The sequence below is a fragment of the Papio anubis genome, chromosome 3 (assembly GCF_008728515.1).
Source record: "Papio anubis isolate 15944 chromosome 3, Panubis1.0, whole genome shotgun sequence".
Classification (NCBI taxonomy): Eukaryota; Metazoa; Chordata; class Mammalia; order Primates; family Cercopithecidae; genus Papio; species Papio anubis.
The window spans coordinates 147,199,624-147,221,234 of NC_044978.1; the positions used below are offsets into that span (position 1 = coordinate 147,199,624).

The 21,611-nt window shown below is 38.8% G+C and overlaps 1 protein-coding gene across 1 annotated transcript in view; it reads left to right on the forward strand.

The window, feature by feature from the left end:
• RFC1 (replication factor C subunit 1) overlaps positions 1 to 21,611 on the forward strand; it is a 77,439-nt gene that overhangs the window by 35,436 nt on the left and 20,392 nt on the right. The window contains exons 5-11 of the mRNA XM_031664827.1: positions 6,252 to 6,484; positions 7,375 to 7,452; positions 10,842 to 10,919; positions 12,921 to 13,008; positions 13,625 to 13,908; positions 16,946 to 17,053; positions 21,012 to 21,191. Coding sequence (XP_031520687.1) covers positions 6,252 to 6,484; positions 7,375 to 7,452; positions 10,842 to 10,919; positions 12,921 to 13,008; positions 13,625 to 13,908; positions 16,946 to 17,053; positions 21,012 to 21,191 — 1,049 coding nt within the window. The remainder of the gene's footprint in view (positions 1 to 6,251; positions 6,485 to 7,374; positions 7,453 to 10,841; positions 10,920 to 12,920; positions 13,009 to 13,624; positions 13,909 to 16,945; positions 17,054 to 21,011; positions 21,192 to 21,611) is intronic.

Genomic DNA, 21,611 nt, shown 5'->3' on the forward strand with positions numbered 1-21,611 from the left:
AGAGTTACTATGCTAAAGGAGATGAATGAACTTCTTTAAGGTTCTGGGTGTGTTCTACCAAATTACTTTCTAGAAAAGTCACACTAATTTACACTTTTATAATTAGTGTTTTTATTAGTACAAACTCATATTTTCATCAATATTGTGTATAATATTAAAAAATCTATATGGCTACCCATAGAGTCATAAAATTGTAGAGGGGAAAATCTTAAGAGTTTGTTTGGGCCGGGCGCGGTGGCTCAAGCCTGTAATCCCAGCACTTTGGGAGGCTGAGACGGGCGGATCACGAGGTCAGGAGATTGAGACCATCCTGGCTAACATGGTGAAATCCCGTCTCTACTAAAAAAAAAAAAAATATGAAAAACTAGCTGGGCGAGGTGGCGGGCGCCTGTAGTCCCAGCTACTCGGGACGCTGAGGCAGGAGAATGGCGTGAACCTGGGAGGCGGAGCTTGCAGTGAGCCCAGATCGCGCCACTGCACTCCAGCCTGGGCGACAGAGTGAGACTCTGTCTCAAAAAAAAAAAAAAAAAAAAAAAAAGTTTGTTTGGTCCAACATTTTACAGAAGACCACAGTGAAACCCTGATGACTAATTAAAATAAAAATGGTAAGTCAAACTTAGGTTAGAATTTTAGTTTTCTAGACTTCTGGTTCAGTATTGTTTTTCCCAGAGAATACTACTTTTATTTATTGAATGGCTGTAACATGGCTAGGTGCTACACTGGGCACTTAGCGTTTAAAATTTTGTCTTATTTTATTTTAGTTTAGTTTAGTTTACTTTATTTGTAGAGATGGGGTCTTGCTCTTTTGCCCAGGCTGGTCTTGAACTGCTGGGCTCAAGTGATCATTCTGTCTTGGTTTCTCAAAGTGCTGGGATTATAGGCATGGGCTACCATGTCCGGCCCTTTAAGAAAAATTTAATCTTCCCAGTAACCTAAATGTTGAGTGGCTTGAAACTGTTTTACTATTTATAGAGAAGGGGACGTAAGGAAGAAATAAGAGCAGTCTTCAGATGCTGGATGTGGAAAAAGTAGATAAACTTTTTCTCCCTGGTCAGCGGATAGATTAAGGAAAGAGGTGGAATTCACAGGGAAGTATTTTGACTTAATATAAGGAAAAACTTTCTTAAGGAGTATAGTATTTTGCTATTCACTAAAGAAAGAAGGTGAATTAACGTTGCTCGATTTTGAAAGTATTTAAGTCTAGTCTATTTTTTTTGTTAGAAATGTGGAAAATGGGGTCTCTGTATTGAATAAGGAGGTAGGACTAGTTGACTAAAGATAATTTATTTATTTATTTATTTATTTATTTATTTATTTTTTTTTTTTGAGACGGAGTCTCGCTCTGTCGCCCAGGCTGGGGTGCAGTGGCCGGATCTCAGCTCACTGCAAGCTCTGCCTCCCGAGTTTACGCCATTCTCCTGCCTCAGCCTCCCGAGTAGCTGGGACTACAGGCGCCCGCCACCTCGCCCGGCTAGTTTTTTGTATTTTTTAGTAGAGACGGGGTTTCACCGTGTTAGCCAGGATGGTCGTGATCTCCTGACCTTGTGATCCGCCCGTCTCGGCCTCCCAAAGTGCTGGGATTACAGGCTTGAGCCACCGCGCCCGGCCAAGATAATTTATTTTACAGTTCTTGGCATGTAGTTTAATGCTCAATAAAAACTTATTAATAGTAAATTAAAAGATACCATGAAGTCTGTGAAGCCAGCAACAGAATAGCAGAGATGCTGATAAATAATGAACAGAAGTAAGCAAAGAAGAGTGGAGAGGAGATAGAAACTAAAGCACTGACTCTGAAAGCTAAGGGGTCAGAGAGTTCTAGGATGTAGTCAATTTGTTGTAAAACATTAGATGGAGAAAAGGGTGTATTAGTCCGTTTTCACGCTGCTAATGAAGACATACCCGAGACTGAGCAATTTATGAAAGAAAGGTTTATTGGACTTACAGTTCCATGTGGCTGGGGACCTCACAATCATGGTGGAAGGGGAAAGACACGTCTCACGTGTCAGCAGACAAGACATCAGATCTCATGAGACTTATTCACTATCATGAGAACAGCACAGGAAAGACCTGTCCCCATGATTCATTCACCTTTCTCAGGATCCCTCCCATAACATGTGGGAGTTCAGGATGAGATTTGGGTTAGGGACACAGCCAAACCATATCAAAGGGTGTGAAGAAAACATGAAAATTACCCATATTTCCCTAATCAGAGATAAACATTGTTAATGTTTTATTGATTCTTTTCAGATTTTAGAATGTAAATTTAAAAATTATGTATATATCTAGAGATAAACAGGGTCATTAAACATACTGTTATGTCATCTGCTTTTGCCACCTAATAAACCTGAATATATTTCTGTGAGTAAATATGGATATTTGTTATAATTTTTATTGCTGTAGAGATTTTGTTACATGGTTGAATATACATATTAATAGATATTTAGGTTATTTGTTTTCCCATATTATAAACAATACTCACATCTCTCTGTTCATACTGCCATTATTATAGTTGAGGCCATCTTTGCCTACATGGTCACTTACTTTCTGACTTCCCCTTTTCTTGCCCTATTGCAACCTGCTCTCCATAGTAGTTGATCTCACCCACTCAGCTATGGGGTTTTCTGTCATACTGCTTATAAGCATGGCGAGGTGTAGTGGAAATGGAATGTTAGTATTTTTGGCATTTTTACGGTGGTGGGAAACTAGTAGAGCACCATCATTTCAGAGATAATTTAAGTTTGTTCTTTCTCCATTAAGGGACTCCCTCTTGCCCAGAAGTACAATTGTTGAACTTAAAGCAAATAAAGATTATAGAATTTAATAAGATAAGAAATTTGACATATTTGGGTATAACTGGCCAGCTGTCAAGTATAAAAACTTTGAGTTTCTATAATACCATGATCGTTGTGTTATTATTTTAGAGAAAAGGAAAGGACTTTGAGATTATATTCTCAATGGTTAGTTACTAGGACTATTATGGGTGATCCACATGGCTATTATAAATGGAATGGTGATGTTACCTAGCCTTTTGCAAAGCCTTTTTCCTGTCTGACAAAGAGGCAGAGAAAAACCGGTAGTTAAGTAGGGAGAACAGATATTTGAATGACTGAACCTAGTCTGTTGACTCTCTGTAATGTATGGTTGAACTGAAATCTGTTAATTGTATCAGACCTTGGATGTGCTTTAGAAAGAGTTATGGATAAATTTTTAATTAAGACTTGATGGTGGATTGACTATAGTTGAAGACAAATAAATATGTTTTAATTTAAGTCTTTCAGTTGCAAACACTTTAGTGTAAGCAAAATGGGGGAATTTATTCGGAGCCTGCTAACTTTTCTCACTGAATGTAGAAATAAACATTTTGCACCTTGGTTTGTACATACTGGTTCAACAAATCAAGGATAAAGTTGGCCACACCTTGCTCAAGTGCTGTCTCCTGGTCTAGTTGATTGTGGTCAAGAGTGTGGAGCCATCTGATGGATATATCTGTGGTTTTTGGAGGCCCTTTGGAGGGTGGGGTGAACTGTAAATTATTAGAGAAAATGTGCTTGTAGTGAAGGGCACTGGCTACTACGTGCTTGTTTTAAATAGTGGGTTATTTTTAGTAATCAGAAACCTGTAAGAGTTATGTGTTGCAAAATTTATAGTTTCATTTTAATATAAATATAGTAATTAGAAGGTAAGGCTAAATCCTTTTAATTTTTACGTATCATTAGATACTTTCATGTTTGAAATGGCAGCCACCTAAGGATAACACAGGGCCTGGGACATAAGGCCTTGAGCAAATGTTCATAGTTGAATGAGGGAGCAGTTGAGAGGACATAAGAGCCACTCATATGTGGCTTTGCATACCAAATTTATAAAGTGAACCGTTCCCCATCCCCACCATGACCTAGTCTTCATGGTTGTCTTTTATTTAAAAAAAAAGGTTTTTTTTCTTCTTTTTTGAGAGGGAGTCTCACTCTCGCCCAGGCTGGAGTGCAGTGGTGCAATCTCAGTTCACTGTAACCTCCGCCTCCCAGTTCAAGTGATTCTCCTGCCTCAAAACGCCCAAGTAGCTGGGATTACAGGCACATTCCACCATGCTCGGCTAATTTTTGTGTTTTTAGTAGAGACGGGGTCTCACCATGTTGGCCAAGCTGGTCTTGAACTCCTGACCTCAAACGATCCGCCCATCTGGGCCTCTCAGAATGCTGGGATTACAGGTGTGAGCCACTGCACCTAGCCTGTTTTCAATTTTATTAAAAAAAATTTGTTTAGAGATAGGTTGGAGTGCAGTAGTACAATTGAGGCTTACTGCAGCCTCCATCTCTTGGGCTCAAGCAATCCTCATCCTACCTTAGCCTTCTGAGTAACTGGGGCTACAGGCATGCACCACCATGCCCAGCTTAATTTTTTTTTTTTTTTTTTTTTTTTTGAGATAGAGTCTTGCTCTGTCTCCCAGGCTGGAGTGCAGAGGCACTATTTCAGCTCACTGCACCCTCTGCCTCTGCCTCCGGAGTAGCTGGGACTACAGGCGTGCACCACTCTGCCCGGCTAAGTTTTGTAATTTTAGTAGAGATGGGGTTTCACGATGTTGACCAGGCTGGTGTCAAACTTCTGACCTCAAGTGATCCCCAGCTAATTTTTTTTTGGTAGAGATAGTCTCATTATGTTGCCCAGGCTGATCTTGAATTCCTGGGCTCAAGCAGTCCTCCGCCTCAGCCTCCCAAGGTACTGGAATGACAGGTTTATGCTGCCGTCCCTGACTTCATGTTTGTCTCTTAGATTTTCATTTTTATTGGATTTCTTTTGTTAATAGGCCAAATTGAAAAGCTTTATTTTATTTTTATTTTTTGTGAATCACTGAAGCAAACAAATTTATTGACACCCTTTTGAGGTACATTTTTGGAGCTTCTAATTATCTAAACATTGTCATGAATGCTTAAAAAGATGTGTAGGGAAACTTTTTAAAAGATGTTTTGTGGGAACTTTTTAGAAAAAGAAAATGTAACAAAGAGTTTATGGTCTTAAATGAATGGTTAGATATCAGTAGATGGTTCACCTGCAATATATAGCTAGAACTTGACAACTTACCACCTCTGCAAATACCACCATAGTCCAAGCCTCCCGCATCTCATCTGGAACTGCAGTAGCTTTCTAAATGGTCTCCCTGCATTTACTTTCCCCCCTCTTCTGTGTGTTCTTCAAAGGACAGGCCTTAAGTTGGGTCACAAACTATGCTCAAAATTCTCCAGTGGATTCCCATTCTATAATAAAGACTAAAATTATTCCTACTGCCTAGAAAGTCCTCCAGGATTTGGCCCCTACCTCTTTCACTCGAACTCTTCTGGCACGCCTCCGCATTGTGCTACAGCCACATTCAACTCCAGGCACACTCCCATCTCGGCTTTTCCCTTTGTAGTTTTAACTGCCCGAATATTCTTGCCTGAGGTATCTTCATTTCAGGCCTCTGTCAAAGTGTTGTTTATCAAAGAGGCATTCCCTGACTACCTTATCTCAAACCCTGACTACCTTATCTCAAAGAGTATCCTTCATCACTCTTTAATTCTTTCACCCTGCTTCACCCTGTTTTACTTTTTATTCATAGAACATTTAACTTGACAATGTGTATTTGTTTATTTGTGTATCTGTTTCCTCTTCTAGACTTCAAGTTCCATGAGGGCAGGAATTTTGTCTTTTTTATTCACTGCTGTATCTTAAGTGCCTGGTACATAATGGGTGCTCAGTAAATATTTGTGTATTCTCAGTAGTAATTGGGGGAGACAGTGTATTATAGGCCTGGCACTGGTAAATGTGGGGATGATGGTTGAATTTAGGAGATAGAAGGTAAAAAAGTTGCTAGCATCTCAAAGTTCTTGTATACTTATTTTGTTTTTGAGACAGGGTCTTTGTTGTTCAGGCTGGAGTGCAGTGGTGCAATCACAGCTAACTGTAGCCTCAACCTCCTGGGTTTATATCCTCTTGCCTCAGCCTCCCTAGTAGCTGGGACTAGAGGTGTGCACCACCATGCCTGGCTAATTTTTTGGTAGTTTTTTTGTAGAGACGGAATTTCATGATGTTGCCCAGGCTGGTCTCGGACTCCTGGGCGCAAATGATCCTCCTATCTTGGTCTCCCAAAGTGCTGGGATTACAAGCATGAGCCACCATGTGTAGCCTCTTGTATACTTTTTATAAAGCTGGTAGAAGTGTTTGCTTTGTATAACTGAATTGATGTTTTATAAAAAATATTTGGTTACATTTCATTTAAGATGAAGAAGATGACTTTACGTGTAAGAAGGCGGCCTCTAAATCAAAAGAGAATGGAAGATCTACAAATAGTCATCTTGGAACATCAAACATGAAAAAGAATGAAGAAAACACTAAGACCAAGAATAAGCCTTTATCACCAATAAAACTTACACCCACATCAGTGCTTGATTATTTTGGAACTGGAAGTGTCCAAAGATCTAATAAGAAGATGGTGGCAAGCAAAAGAAAAGAGGTGAGTGTTCTACATATAAGCAAGTATGCTCAGGATTTATACCCATTCACTAATATTAATAACAGGAGAAACTAGGATGTAGTAAATAGGTCAACATGTTTTAATAATTAAAATAATTTTCCTATGATTATGGATAAAATATATTGCCCTCATTTTAAAGGATGAGGAAGTTAGAATGTTACATATTTAGTTTTTTTAATTCGTGAAAGCGGGAAAAGATCTTTTAAGCTGTAAGAAAAAATTGTAATTATTCGAATTTAAATTGAGTTCTCAGAATGCAAACTCATTTTACTGTTGACCTCAGCCAGTCAATATTAGAAATAAATTTGTTTCCACATGAGATAATAAATAGAGTCTTTACAAATACAGCATACCAATGCTACACTTTTGACCTTCGCTACTTTGACAGATATTGGATTCATCTGTTTCTGGCCATTTAGGAAACAGACATACCACATAAATGATGGTGAAAGTAGTCCCCTGAGTTAAAGAAAGCCTGCCCCATCGTGGGTGTTTGTTGATTCGATCACTTCCTCCATAATACAATGTAATCATTCTCACATGTTGGTTTGCCAATGTTCTGGACTACTTGTCAAGCCAAGACATTAATCTACAGGATTGGTTTATTTTTATTTTTATTTTTGGTACTTCTCTTGAACATATCAATAGAACTAAGTGAGACAGGTCTGTCTATAGGCTATTTATTTATTAGGGAATTGGATATGGTCAGGGAGTAGTCGTAGATTTGGCTTTCTGGCTGGTGTACATTGCAGCTATTACTGATACACTTATCTCTCATTGGTGTGTTTAATCAGCAGCAGTAAAGAAAAAGTGCCTTATTTTTCACTTAAGGTTTATGCTGATTTTGCTTGATTTTCTTTGAAATATAGCTTTCACAAAATACAAATGAGTCTGGATTAAATGATGAAGCCATCGCCAAGCAATTACAGCTTGATGAAGATGCGGAGGTATTGGCATTTTGCTTAGAATCATTAGTAACTTGATATTGTGACTAGCTATTTAGTCCAACCAGACTTTGAATTGAACCTCATTGGAAGTTACATGTAAAATAAGTTAAAATCTAATAAATGAAAATCTAAATTTCTTTTTTTTTTTTTTTTGAGACGGAGTTTCGCTCTGTCGCCCAGGCTGGAGTGCAGTGGCCGAATCTCGGCTCACTGCAAGCTCCGCCTCCCGGGTTCACGCCATTCTCCTGCCTCAGCCTCCCGAGTAGCTGGGACTACAGGCGCCCGCCACCTCGCCTGGCTAGTTTTTTTTTGTATTTTTTTTTTTTAGTAGAGATGGGGTTTCACCGTGTTCGCCAGGATGGTCTCGATCTCCTGACCTCGTGATCCACCCGTCTCGGCCTCCCAAAGTGCTGGGATTACAGGCTTGAGCCACCGCGCCCGGCCGAAAATCTAAATTTCTATACAAGATAAATAATGAGACCAGGGGAGAATTATTTACTACTGAAAGATTTATTTTTAGAGAAGATTGATCAGGTGCTGTGAGATGATTTTGGAGAAATGACAAGCAGCAAATCCTGTAGGTCATGATAGGACTTTGATACCTACAAAAAGGATGTTAATGGAACCCATTGGAGTTTTTGTTTTGTTTTTTTGTTTTTTTTTGAAGATAGTCTCACTTTGTTGCCCAGGCTGGAGTGCAGTGGCACGATCTGGCTAATTGCAACCTCCGCCTCCCGGGATCAAGTGATTCTCCTGCCTCACCTGCCCCAGTAACTGAGGCTACAGGTGCCCACCACTACGCCTGGCTAATTTATGTAGTTTTAGTAGAGATGGGGTTTCACCATGTTGGCCAGGCTGGTCTCAAACTCCTAACCTCAAGTGATGTGCCCTCCTCAGTCTCCCAAAGTGTTGGACTACAGGTGTGAGCCACCACGCCCAGCCCCATTGGAGTTTTGAATAGAGAAGTGACATGACTTGATGGATCTTAAAAGAAAATTATTTTGGCTCAATGATGTTAATAGTTCATGGTGGGGGCAAGATTGAAAGCAGATCAGTTTGCAGACTGAATGGTAGGCGAGAGATGTCAGCTTGTAATAGGAAGAGGCAGTGAGAAGTGGTCGTAATTGAAAGGTACAAGTTGTTTTTGACAGATGGGATGTAAGGTGTGAGGGAAGAAGATTCACAGATGAGGCTGGGCGTGGTGGCTCACGCCTGTAATCCCAGCACTTCGGGCGGCCGAGGTGGGAGGACCACTTGAGCCTGGGAGTTCAAGACCAGTCTGGGTAACACAGGGAAATCCCATCTCTACCAAAAATACAAAAATTAGCTGGGCACGGTGGTACACACCTGTGGTCCCAGATACTTGGGAGGCAGAGGTGGGAGGATTGCTTAAACCTGGGAGGTTCAGGCTGCAATGAGCTGTGATTGTGCCAATGTACTCTAGCCTGGGTGACAGAGCAATACCTCGTCTCTGGGAAAAAAATATTCAGTTATGGCCTTAACAACTGGGTGAATGGTGATATGATTTGCTAAGGCTGGAACACGGGAAGCAGAACAGGTTTGGTACAGATAAATCTTTTGGACAAGTTAAGTTTGAGATGTCTAATAGAATTCCAAATGGAAATGCAGAGTAGGCGGTTGGGTAGAAGAGTCAGGAACTCAAGAAGTCTAAACTGAAGATGGACATTTGGAAATCATTACCAGTTGAGTAATATTTAAACCTGTGTAACTGGGTGAGATCTTGGGGAGATAATGCAAATAGAAAAAAAAAGGTCTCAGGATTGAGCCCTGGGCCACTGTTAACATTTAGAGGTCAGGAAAAGGAGGATGATCCAGCAAAGGAGAGGAGAGAGTGGCTAGTGAAGTAGGAACAACAGGAGGGGTTGATATCTTACAGAAGTATTTCAGGGAGGAGCGCCCATCTCTGTCAGAGATTCCAGGCTTAGCTGCCGGCTGTTTGAACTCCCTTCCTCTGGTTTAGCTTAAGTGTCACTTTCCAAACTACCTTAACTATATTAGAAACCCCTCCGATATACTCTATCACGCTGTCATAGCTACTATTAAAGTATAGGCTCTGAGGTCCCCTCACCAGGACTGTTTATGTCTCTCACTCAACCATTGTTACATCAGTGCTTATCTTAGTGTCTGGCATACAATGGGCTCTTGATAAGTATTATTGTGAGAGAACAATATTGTTTGTGATTGTTCACTTTTTATTACTTCGGCAGTTTATAGTTTGTGTTTGCAAAATATTTTTCTATCTTATTTGATCACACTGAATCACATAAACTACAAACAAGTATCCACATGACTCAAGGTAGTGCAAGTAGCCTAGGTCAAACTAGGAAGTAATTTTTAGGAACCTGATTTCTCCTTATCTGATCCAAATACTAGAGGGTTACCTAATCCTTTCCAAACCAGGTGTGGTACTTTGTATCATAATCCCCTATTTTTCCATTTTTATCACATTCTTTCAGAATCTTGTTTGGGTAATTTATTAATCTGATTAAGGACTTTTAGGTGTTAATGCCTGAAGATGTCTTTCCTAATTATCCCTCTAAGAGTTTTTCCTCCCTTCTTTTTTCTCTTTTAAAAGATTGAGTGGATTTTGAAGTCCTTTTCTTTGTTTGAATAATGTATGGTATTTTTTATTGAATATCACATAAGGCCATTTTACCAGGGGGTATACAGCCATTTGGTTTATAATGAGAAAGATATTCCACTGCTACATAGTCTCTTTCGGAAGAGCTCCATGTTGCTGGAAGTGAAAGTATTTCGAAATAACTGAGATAACTAGAATGTCGTGTGTTATATTAGCATGTTAGAACTCCTGACATGATGACTTTAATTTTCAAAAGAGAACAGATGCATTTGAATTAGTAATTGAAAATAGGAGTTTGATAGTAAAAGTGATTTTACATTTATATATAGCTTACTATATGTGCAAAAAAAAAAACTGTATAATTTTCTTAAATTCTTAGATTCACTATTTTTGTGCTCCCCAGATGATTGTGTTTTCCTATTAGGTTGAGAGTCCTTTCAGAGGTCTTTTTAGACAATAAATAGAAACAAGAGAGCTGTGTTCCATAAGGACCATTAAGAGAAAAGTATAGACCTAATGTTTTATAAGTAAGAAATATGACTTTAAAAATATGCTCACTTTATCTGTCATCCCTGCAAAACCAGAACTGTGTGTTCCAAAATCTGATTCAGCTTTAGTGAAACAAACCCGTGATACTTGACTGTTAATGTTGGGTGGGAAAATGTCGTAATTATTTTCTGGAAAATGTTTTTCTAGTTTCTTCTAAATATATGAATCTGACATTGAAAACTTTTATTTACAAAAAGAAAAAGAGCAACTCAACTCACTTTGCTGACACATTTTACAGCTGGAGAGGCAGTTGCATGAAGATGAAGAGTTTGCCAGAACATTAGCCATGTTGGATGAAGAACCCAAGACCAAAAAGGTGGCATAATGTTAGGCTGTTTGCATTCTGAATATACCGTACAGATCAGTGTTCATACTTGCGTGTTCTAGGCTCTAGCCAAAACGTGAATAACTTTTCCAGAAATAAGTTAAATTATTTTGATTTATAAAAATGTTTTTGGGGAAGCTCATTGAGAAACTTATTCTTCCTAAAAGAAGGGTGACAGCGTCAAAGCAAACCAGAACCTTTTATCACAAAACAAAGAATTATATCTTTTCCTTTTTCTTTTTTTATATTTTACTTTATTTTATTTTATTTTATTTATTTTAGAGACAGGGTCTCTGCTGGAGTGCAGCCGGGTGTGATCTGGGCTCAGTGCAACTTTTGCCTCCAGAGCTCAAGTGATCCTCCTGCCTCAGCCTCTTGAGTAGCTGAGACTATAGGCATGTGCCACCACACCCATCTAATTTTTGTATGTTTTTGTAGAGATGGGCTTTGTTACGTTGGCCAGGCTGGTCTTGAACTCCAGAGTTCAAGCGATTCTCCTGCCTCAGCCTCTCAAAGTGCTAAGATTATAGATGTGAGCTACCGTGCCTGGCCTTTTAGTTCTTTTTTTTTTTTTTTTTTTTTTTTAAGAGACAAGGTCTCTGTTGCCCAGGCTGGATTACACTGGCACGTTCATAGCACACTGAAGCCTCGAACTCATGAGCTCAAGCAATCTTCCTACCTCAGTCTCCCAAAGTGTTGGGATTACAGGCATAAGCCTCTGCGCCCAGTTTACCTTTTCCTTACTCTTTATCATAGGAGTTCGTATGTACTTGTTCAGAAAATAATGCTCATAAAAATTTCTTGGAACACCAGTTTAATAATTTTAATATTAATCACTGTCTTTTCAGGAAGCACAGTTTTGTCAGTTCTAATCAGTTAACTCTAAAATCTGTATTATGACAGTCTCATATAATAAAGAGTATATTTTGAGGCTGAGGAATCTTTTTCTTTCTTTCTTTCTTTTTTTTTTGCAAGGTCTCACTTTGTCACTCACGCTGGAGTGCAGTGGTGCTATCTCAGCTCACTGCAACCTTGACTTCTTGGGCTCAATTGATCCCCTCACCACAGCCCTCCAAGTAGCTGAGACTACAGGCGTGTGTCACCACACCCAGCTAATATTTTTGTTTTTTGTAGAGATGGAGTTTTGCCATGTTGCCCAAGCTGGTTTGGTGAGCTCAAGTGATCTGCCTGCCTCAGCCTTATTTTGGGGAATCTTTAAAATGTCAAGACTTTATTTTGTTTTTATTTTTTATTTATCTCCAGTAGATTAACTTTATTTCTGATGAATCACATTCTGTTAATATAATTGTCAGTGTCAATATGTGACTACTTCAAAAGATTTTACTTTTTTTTTTAAATCAGGGAGTTGTAAACCTAGATACATCAGGAGCTGAGACTAAGCGGGCAGGTATTAAGACAGTAGGGAGTGGCAGAGACTTTCTCATTTGAAAAGTCTTACTTCATCTGAAGACAGTCAAATTGTAATTACTTTAAAAGACTGTATCACACGCCTTGATTTGTGAACTTTTTATAAAATGGAGTTTTGAAGGAGCTGTGAAAAGAATGGATATATTTTTTTCTCTTTCAGAAAGTGCTCTCATTTTGCTTTCAAGCTTTTGTTTATTTTTATTTTAGTCTTTTAAGTTTAGATTTTAGTTTTTAACTGCTTAATACTAACAGTTTGAGAGTTGAGATAAAGGAAGCAGAAATAAGGCTTCTACTTCCAGATTTACAGGTTGGAATGAAGAGGGATGATTTTTATAGATGGATTTTTATACCCTTTCATCTGTTTCCTCATTTGGAACATGAAGTAATAAAACATGCCTCATTTGCCTTGGAAATTTTGTGGATGAATGAATGACAGTTTATTGTAGTGTCCTGCTAGTTGAAAGGTGACCCTTAAACTTAAAATTTTAAGGATTTTAACAACAGATTTTATGGTAATAGTTTTTCTATTATTTGTTACATTTGACACTTTTAAAATTTGTTTAGGCTCGAAAGGACACAGAAGAGGGAGAAACGTTTTCATCTGTCCAAGCCAATTTAAGTAAAGCAGAAAAACGTAAATATCCTCATAAAGGTAATACTAGCAGAAAAAAGTAAGATGGAGCACTTCTCTTCATGGAAGTAAATTCATGATAATCTTGTTTAAATATTCTATTGAATAATTATGTATTGTTAGGTAGACATTATTTCGTAGGACTATTAGAGCACATTCAGCTTAGATACTTTGAAAGCTCTTTGGATGCTAGCTGGTACAGAATGCCCATCTGCTCTATGATTACTGTGAGAAATGTATTACAACTCCAGGTTTCTTGTTAATTTCCAAGTATAGTGCGATATGTGGACTTCAGCATATAAAGATGAAGAACTAGATGTTTTGAGCTTTTCATGTCAGAGGTAGTCTCAGAGTTGACTCATAGTTGGCCAGGTCATCTTCAGCTCTCTTGCTTATTGCCTGTAGGTTTAATTCTTTGGTGGTCCTGATAGCAAATCATCTGCTAGTCTAGATGATCTTAGTCCTATAAGTACATGTATTTGTAAATATGCTATAAACAGATGGTCTTGACACTTTAGGACTTTGGGCCTTCAGGGTATATTCTGTGCTAAGATTACTCAGTTGAAAAACGAAAGAAAAGTTGATATAGGTTATCATTTTCCAAAAACAACAATCATAATCTTTTCTTTCTTCCTAGTAAAAACAGAACAATTTTCAGATGAAAGAAAGAGCTACAGTCCTAGGAAGCAAACTAAATATGAAAGTTCAAAAGAACCTCAGCAACATTCCAAGTCATCAGCTGACAAAATAGGAGAAGTCTCTTCTCCCAAGGCCAGTTCTAAGCTGGCAATTATGAAAAGAAAAGAGAGCGCTTATAAAGAAATAGAGCCTGTGGCCTCAAAAAGAAAAGAAAATGCCGTTGAATTGAAAGGAGAGACAAAAACTCCTAAGAAAACCAAAAGTTCTCCAGCTAAAAAAGAGGTAAGAACTTTTTTTGTTTGTTTGTTTGTTTTGAGATGGAGTTTTGCTCTTGTTGCTGAGGTTGGAGTGCAGTGGCATAATCTCGGCTCACTGCAACCTCCGCCTCCCGGGTTCAGGTGACTTTCCTGCCTCAGCCTCCCAAGTAGCTGGGATTACAGGCATGCGCCACCATGCCCGGCTAATTTTGTATTTTTAGTAGCGACGGGGTTTTTCCATGTTGGTCAGGCTGGTCTTGAACTCCCAACCTCAGGTGATCCATCTGCCTTGGCATCCCAAAGTGCTGGGATTACAGGCGTGAGCCACTGCGCCCGGCCTTGGTAGGAACTTTCTAGGGAGTACGGTATTTTCCCTTATCCATCATTTTACCTTCTGAAGTTTCAGTTACCTGCGGTTAATCATGGTCTGAAAGTATTAAATGGAAAATTCCAGGAATAAACAATAAGGTTTAAATTATGTACTCTTCTGAGTAACGTGATGAAATCTCTGGCCAGCCTGCTTCATTTCACCCAGGATGTGAATCATCTCTTTGTCCAGCATATCCGTTGCGGATACACTACCCACCGGTTAGTCACTTGGTAGCCGACTTGGTTATTAGATAGAAAAAACAGTACATGTAAGTATATATAGAGTTTGGTACTGTCTGTGGTTTTAGGAACCTACTGGTGGGTCTTGGAACATACCCTCCTCGGATAAAGGGGGACTGCTGTATATATTTTGGGGCTATGTGTTAGTCTGGGTTTGTTTTCAAGTTTTATTTCTAACGACCATAAGTCATCATAGTATTTTTAAGATACCTTATTTAGAAGCTGTTGTAGGATATGGAGTATTAATATAGCTAAATAAGCCCATATTTATTGTTATTGTATGTCAGATACTGTGCTAGTACTTTACATGTGGTAGCTCATAATTTTCCCAACAACCCTCTGAGATATTTATTTTTATTATTCAACTTTTAAAGATGAGGAAATAGGCTGAAAGAATTTATTCCAAGATCATCCACCTGGTAAGTGGCAGGGCCAGCCTTGAACTCAGGTCCTCTGAAGCAGTATAACATAGTGGTTCCACACACAGGCTCTGGAACCAGTTTCAAATTATAGCTGGGCCCCTGAGCAGGTTTGGTCACTTCTCCTGTCTGTGCTTTGGTGCTGTTTGTAAAATAGGAATAATATTAATAGTACCTAATGACTTCATATGTAAAAGCACTTAGAGCAGTGCCTGGGACCTAATAAGTACCATCTTAGCTATTATTATTAAAATGATTGTTATTTGGATTAGTTCTGAATTTACTCTTTTTTATTCTTGTATAACAGTGTTGAGATACTGAAATTATTTTTAAAGGAAAAAATGATGAGATAATGAATATCTTTGAAAAGTTTTGTTAGGAAATATATTTGAGAAGCGAACGGTCTCTGAATCTCCAATTTGGAACTACTTTAGATTCATAATGAGAAACCACTATTCATTCATGCCTCTTAGGCACTTAGGATTAAAAGTAGAATATCACCTATTTTAACTGGTCATCACCATTATTTTTTAGTGCAGAACAGTGAAATGGTGATGATTTCAGAATGCTTTTGTTTGTGGACAATTCTTATAAATACGCTTAAAGGAGCAATTAACTTTTTGGTCTCAGATTTTTTCTTCACTAAATGCTTATCTGGTAGATGAATGGTTTTCTTCAGGCACACTAAAACATGTTCCATTTACAGAGGCGGTCTGTTTTCATGAAGAAAGAGGAAATCTTTAAATGATACTCTTCACTGTACTTTTTGAAGTTAGAATAGAAATAACTTAAAACCTTTACTTAAGCAGTTTTGGTTGGAAACATCAAATAAAGTCTATTTAATACATTTAGTTGGTCTTGGTCAAATAATTCTGACTTCATAAAATGGGTGTCCTTCAAAGTTATTTTATAAGCTGTTTATCATTCAGAATTCTTTTCATGGAATGAGTGTCATAAATTAATCGTTTTCCCATGTTGGTAGGCACTGGAGTCTCTTACAAAACTTGTTAAAAATACGGAGTTTCCCAGGGAATGTGATGTGGGCAGCTGTATTTTAATAAGCTCCTCATATGATATGAACACACACCAACATTTGAAAACCATTGTTAGAAAGTAGGGTTAGATTCTAGGACCAGCCTGTTAATTGCTTATCAACCTCTTAGCCAAACCAGCTAAACTATTTTATTGGTTAAGCCATTTCTTTATATAGAAGTTATTATTTTGTCTACTCTCAAAAGGATTTGGGATTGCTTACAAGTTAAAAATAATGTAAAATAGAAAGTGGAAAAATAACAAACACCTGATAGTGGTTCTTAAATGAGAACTATCTAGGATATTTTTCCCCCACATAAACACATTCTAGCTGTACCCCATATCTCCGAAAGAGAAACTTGGAGATGGATCTAGGGATGGATAGTTTGAAAAAGTTCCCCAGGATTTTCTGAGATATACCCATGGTAAATCTCCTGAGAGAAGTAGAAAGGGAGAGATGAAATAGCATAGAGAACGTGTCTTCTCTTTGGAGTAAAGCTTGTCCCTTCTTTGAACTGACTGTTTAGATTCTCCAACTGGAATGCTTACATCCTTAGGGATGCAGGCTGGTGCTTTAGGGGCATGGAAGGTTAACACAGAATATCTTCTTGGGTGATCAGGTTTACTTGGGGAAAAAATGTATTTTCCTGTTAAACATGGATATATGGATATATCATGGAATAGAATTTAAAATTCAGATGAATTTCTAAAGTAAAACACTTTTGCATTTCTTTGCTTGGAGCTGGCAACTTGGCTTATTCCCATAATCTGCCCTGAGGTGTGTGGCTTTAGAGAGTGGAAAGTTTTGAGAAGCGCTGATGCAGGGATGTTCGTAAGTGAGTTATCTGTAAGTTAGGAAGTACTTGTGTAGCTAAAACTGTTAATTTCACAGCCAGACACAGGAGTGACATAATAAAGATAACATGTATTTCTAGATATGTATTTTTAATTTTGCATGAATTTTGTATGACTTTGTTCATTTTCCTTTCCCTCTTCCCATAGTCTATAAGTCCTGAAGATTCTGAAAAGAAACGCACTAATTATCAAGCTTATCGAAGCTACTTAAATCGAGAAGGTCCCAAGGCTCTGGGCTCCAAAGAAATACCAAAGGTAAGAGTACTGAGAGGCCATGCCATTCTGTGAGCCCTGTATGTGTTCACTATGATTACAGCAGCAGAGGATTAATAATTAAAAATTAGCAACAGAAAAACTTCAGTTACCATCTTCAAGAATTAGGGATGTTTATTCACGTTATGAATCACTGCTTGATACTAAGAAAAATTTCCCTTTAAATAACAAGTAGCCCTAGAAAGGCTGGGCTTTGAGACTATACCAGTGACAAAACTAATGTTTTTGCTTGCATGGCACTTACAGCCTAAAGAAAGAGACATTAAATAAATAATTTAATTATAATTGGGATATGTGCTATGAGGGGAAAATCTAAGATGCCCTTAGGGAGTATAACAGAGGAACCTGGTCCTCGGTGGGGCATATAGAATGTGACATTTATATGGAGACTTGAAGAATGAAAGGGATTCAACAGGTGTGAAGGGGTTGTGATGGCGTGGTGGTCTGGGCAGAGGGGCCAGAATGTGTGATGTTCCCGCAGGGGGAAGGTTCTTGCATGGTATGTTTGAGGAACTGAAAGAAAAATTATGGTAGTTGGAGCATAGTGACCAAGGGATGAGAATGGCCAAAGAAGTTAATAGGGTCACATCTTGCAGGGCCTAATGTTTACTTTTGTCTAAGAGAAGGAATTTTTATTTTGTTTTTTTGAAAATGGAGTTTTGCTCCTGTTGCCCAGGCTGGAGTGCAGTGGCACAATCTTGGCTCACTGCAGCCTCCGCCTCCCGGGTTCAAGCGATTCTCCTGCCTCAGCCTCTGGAGTTGTTGGGATTATAGGCATGCGCCACCATGCCCGGCTAATTTTTTATTTTTAGTAGAGATGGGGTTTCTCAGTGTTGGTCAGGCTGGTCTTGAACTCTTGACCTTAGGTGATCTGCCCACCTCGGCCTTCCAAAGTGCTGGGATTACATGCGTGAGCTACTGGGCGCCCGAGAAGGAATTTTAAAGTGGAGGAATAACATGACCAGATTTGAATTTCTGAAAGATCGCTCTGGCTGCTGATGTACCAAGTGCAGTGGATGGGGCAGGAATAGATAAATAGATCATCAGGAGAGATGGTGAGAAGCGATAGGGACTTGTCTGGGGAAGCAGTGAAAATGTCGAAAAGTGGAGAGGTTTCACTGGAAGAGGCAAAATCCATGGGACTTGGTGATAATTGGAAGTGGAAGGTGAGAAGAAAGAGTATTGGGAATGATCTTGTTATTGGCATGAGCAGCTTGGTGGATGCTGATGCGATTGGTGGCAGGGCTGGTTTGGGAGATGATAATGAGTTTGTTGTTGGCCACACTGTGCATTAGGGTTATGTGAGATGTCCACATGGAGATGCTGAGTAGATAAGCAGATATGTGGGACTGGAGCTTAGAACAGAAGTCAGAACTTGATGGAAAAACTTGGGCATTCTTGGCATGAAGTGAGGAATATCATCTGGTAAACTAGTATAGACCAAGAAGAGAGGAGGGCCTTGGCCCCTGCTTTGTGAAGTAGAAGAGGGTGGAAACCAAAAGGAAACTGAGAAGCAGCAGCTACAAATGTGGGAGAGAAGTTTGATAAGCATGGGATCACAGAAGCAAAGGGAAGAGAGAGTGTTTTAAAAATGACTGAGTGATTAAGTCTGTCATGCTGTTAAGATTCCAGGTAAGGGAAGACCAGAAATTGTTGCATTTAGTAACATGACTTAATGATCCTTAGTGGCCTTAGCAAGAGCTAAGGACGGTGGAGGCAGAGCCTGATGGAAGTGGGTGGAAGAGTGAGTGTGAGGAGACAAAATGGAGACAGCAAAAGTAGATATTTTTGATAAGTTTGGCTGTGAAGAAGAAAGAAGTGGGAGGACTTCTAGCTAGAAGGACTAGAAGGGGAAATGACTTCTAGCTAGAATGGAAAGTGGGATTTAGGGGGAGATGTAACTATTTTTATGGTAGGAGATATTTAAAGCTTGCATTTTGCTAATGGGATAGGTCCTACCAGAAAGGGAGAGATTGAAGTTATACCAGCAGGAGAAGGAGAATCAATTGTAGTATGAGATTTCTGAGAAGGCAGGAGGGGAGTGGAAACATATACAATGTATGTATAAATTTAATTTTCAGTTTGCTTGGTATGTGTAAGTGCATATAGAGATTAATAGTTCCCCTAATAAAGAGAGGGAGAGATGGTGTAGCTGTACCTGGAGTGGGGAGTGGGAAGGTCAGTCTTAAGGGGCTAATGGGTTTTATGGGAGCCTGCAGGAAGATGCCAGTCTTGCCTCCTGTACATGGGTATGAGAGACCAAACAAGTTCTGCTTGAGAGGACTTCAGGCAAAGTGGTGCCCTGAGGGGACAGCCAGGTTTCAGTGAAGGCAAGGCTATGGAGGGAATGTTGGAGAAGAGGTTGGGAATATTGAGAGTGGTTGGCTGCTCCTGGAGTAAGAGCTTAGACAAGTTCTGGAATAGAAGAGTTTTGGTAGGGAGGCTAGAAGTGCTAAGATTGGATAAGTAAAAAGATAATCAGAGCCATAGTGGGGATAATTTGGGAGATAATAGATACATGGGATATGGGATATAGGGGCTTGCATGTACAATTTTTCCAGGGTTGTTTTGAGTTTGTTCAGAAGTAGTTAACTTCCTGTAGTGTTACAGTAGATCATTTCAATCCAAGAACCCCTTCAAGGGACCCTGAGATGTTAGTCAAACCTTTTCTTTCCAAACATATTCATAGCTGTTTCTTTTTGTCTTCCGAGAAAGATTCTTCACCTGAATGGTGAAGGATTGAACTTACGTGGGGGTAGTCTTTGAATTTTGGTTGGCTGCTGCTTTTCAAGCCTGTTTTAAGTTTGTTAATCTCAATTCTCTGTTAAAAGAGTAGTAAGTAACTTGGAATGTCATGTGTAATTTTTATTTCATTTTGTTTCGTTGTATAATTTTAGTGAACCATTGCAAAAATATATAACTATACATAGTTCCAATTAAGATTTAATGTCTTTTCCATCCAGCTCTCTTTGGCAAGTATCTCTTATTTTATATTACACATTATGAGAGTTATCTTTCCAATCCAGAGATAATATGATCTTGCCTTTAAGTTACTAGCAGGTTGCTAGATTTACTATCATAGAGTAATGAGCAGAGAGGAGGGCACGAGCTCACACTCGCTTAGCTTTTTAGAATCAAAACTTTCCCTTTTTAACAATAGCAAGAGTTGCCTGTTTTCTTCCTTTTTTCCTCTGAAACAGTAAATATTTTTGTTAAGCATTATAAGTTGCATTCAGTAGCCTTCAGATATGCCACACCACAATCCATTGGCAGACCATCAAACCCAACAGCAGTTTGTTCTTGTACAATCCATGAGTTCGGGCAGAACTCCCTTCAACGGACAGTTAAGATCCTTCTTAGCTCTTGCACGCAGGGATTGGGGAATTATACCTCATTTCTGATCACTAATGTGATGAAAAGCATCAGAAGTGTATGAAAATGATAAGTGATTCTGATTTTAAAGTACATTGTTTGGAAACATTGACAGAAACATCAAAATGATAGGAGTATGCCTGCTTCTATTAATTCTTGTTGGGAAAGTTCTTAAGAACAAGCAGTTTCCTGAATAGCAAGAGTTTCTATAGATGGATTGCATTTGGTTGTTTATTTACAGTTATGCAAGTTAACTAGTGGTTTAGATATGAAGAGGGCATAATGGAAAATAGTATGAATGGGTAATTTTAATAGCTTTGCTAACAGTGTTGGATGTATGTTTTTCACTGCTTGTTTTGTAAGTTTATTAAATGTTAGCCATATCAAAATTTCTTAGGATCTAATTTCAGGTGGTGCTTCTTTGCTGTAAATTTCCAGCAAACTTTCCATGCCAAGGTTATTTATGATGTGAAATGAGAAAAATCAACTTCCTGCAGTTTTGATGACAAATGTTTCTTTGGAAAGCTACCATGTAATTTCCTCTCTGCTTGAACATTTTGGTTTTTAGGGAGCTGAAAATTGCTTGGAAGGCCTTATATTTGTAATCACAGGCGTGCTGGAGTCTATTGAACGAGATGAGGCCAAGTCTCTAATTGAACGTTATGGGGGAAAAGTAACAGGAAATGTCAGCAAGAAAACAAATTACCTTGTCATGGGTCGTGATAGTGGACAGTCCAAGAGTGATAAGGTGGGTACTGCTGTGTTCTCCACACCATGACACCTCCTGCCTGCCTTGGCACACTCTTGATGTGATTTGCCCTTTACTCAGAGTTAAATGAAGGAAAGAAATAGAAAAATAATTTCTTGCCTACATTATTTCTTCTCCACAGAAGTGTTATTGGCTCTGACACCAGGATTTTGGTTTTCCAATGGAAGGCATAGTTCCTGTTTACTTGATTTTTTTTTTAGTGTATTTAAGTCTTTTTTTATTTTTGAAGATAGAAACAAATGCAGTTTTCTTTTTCTTCCAGTCCGAAGTATTCCTATGTATGCCACCGCATACAACATCTTAGGTTTTTTTTAAATTGGTGCTTTTAGAAAAAGAATCAGCGGCCTCCTGGGTAGGATTGTGTTTAGCTACAAACAACAGAATACCTGATTAACCGTG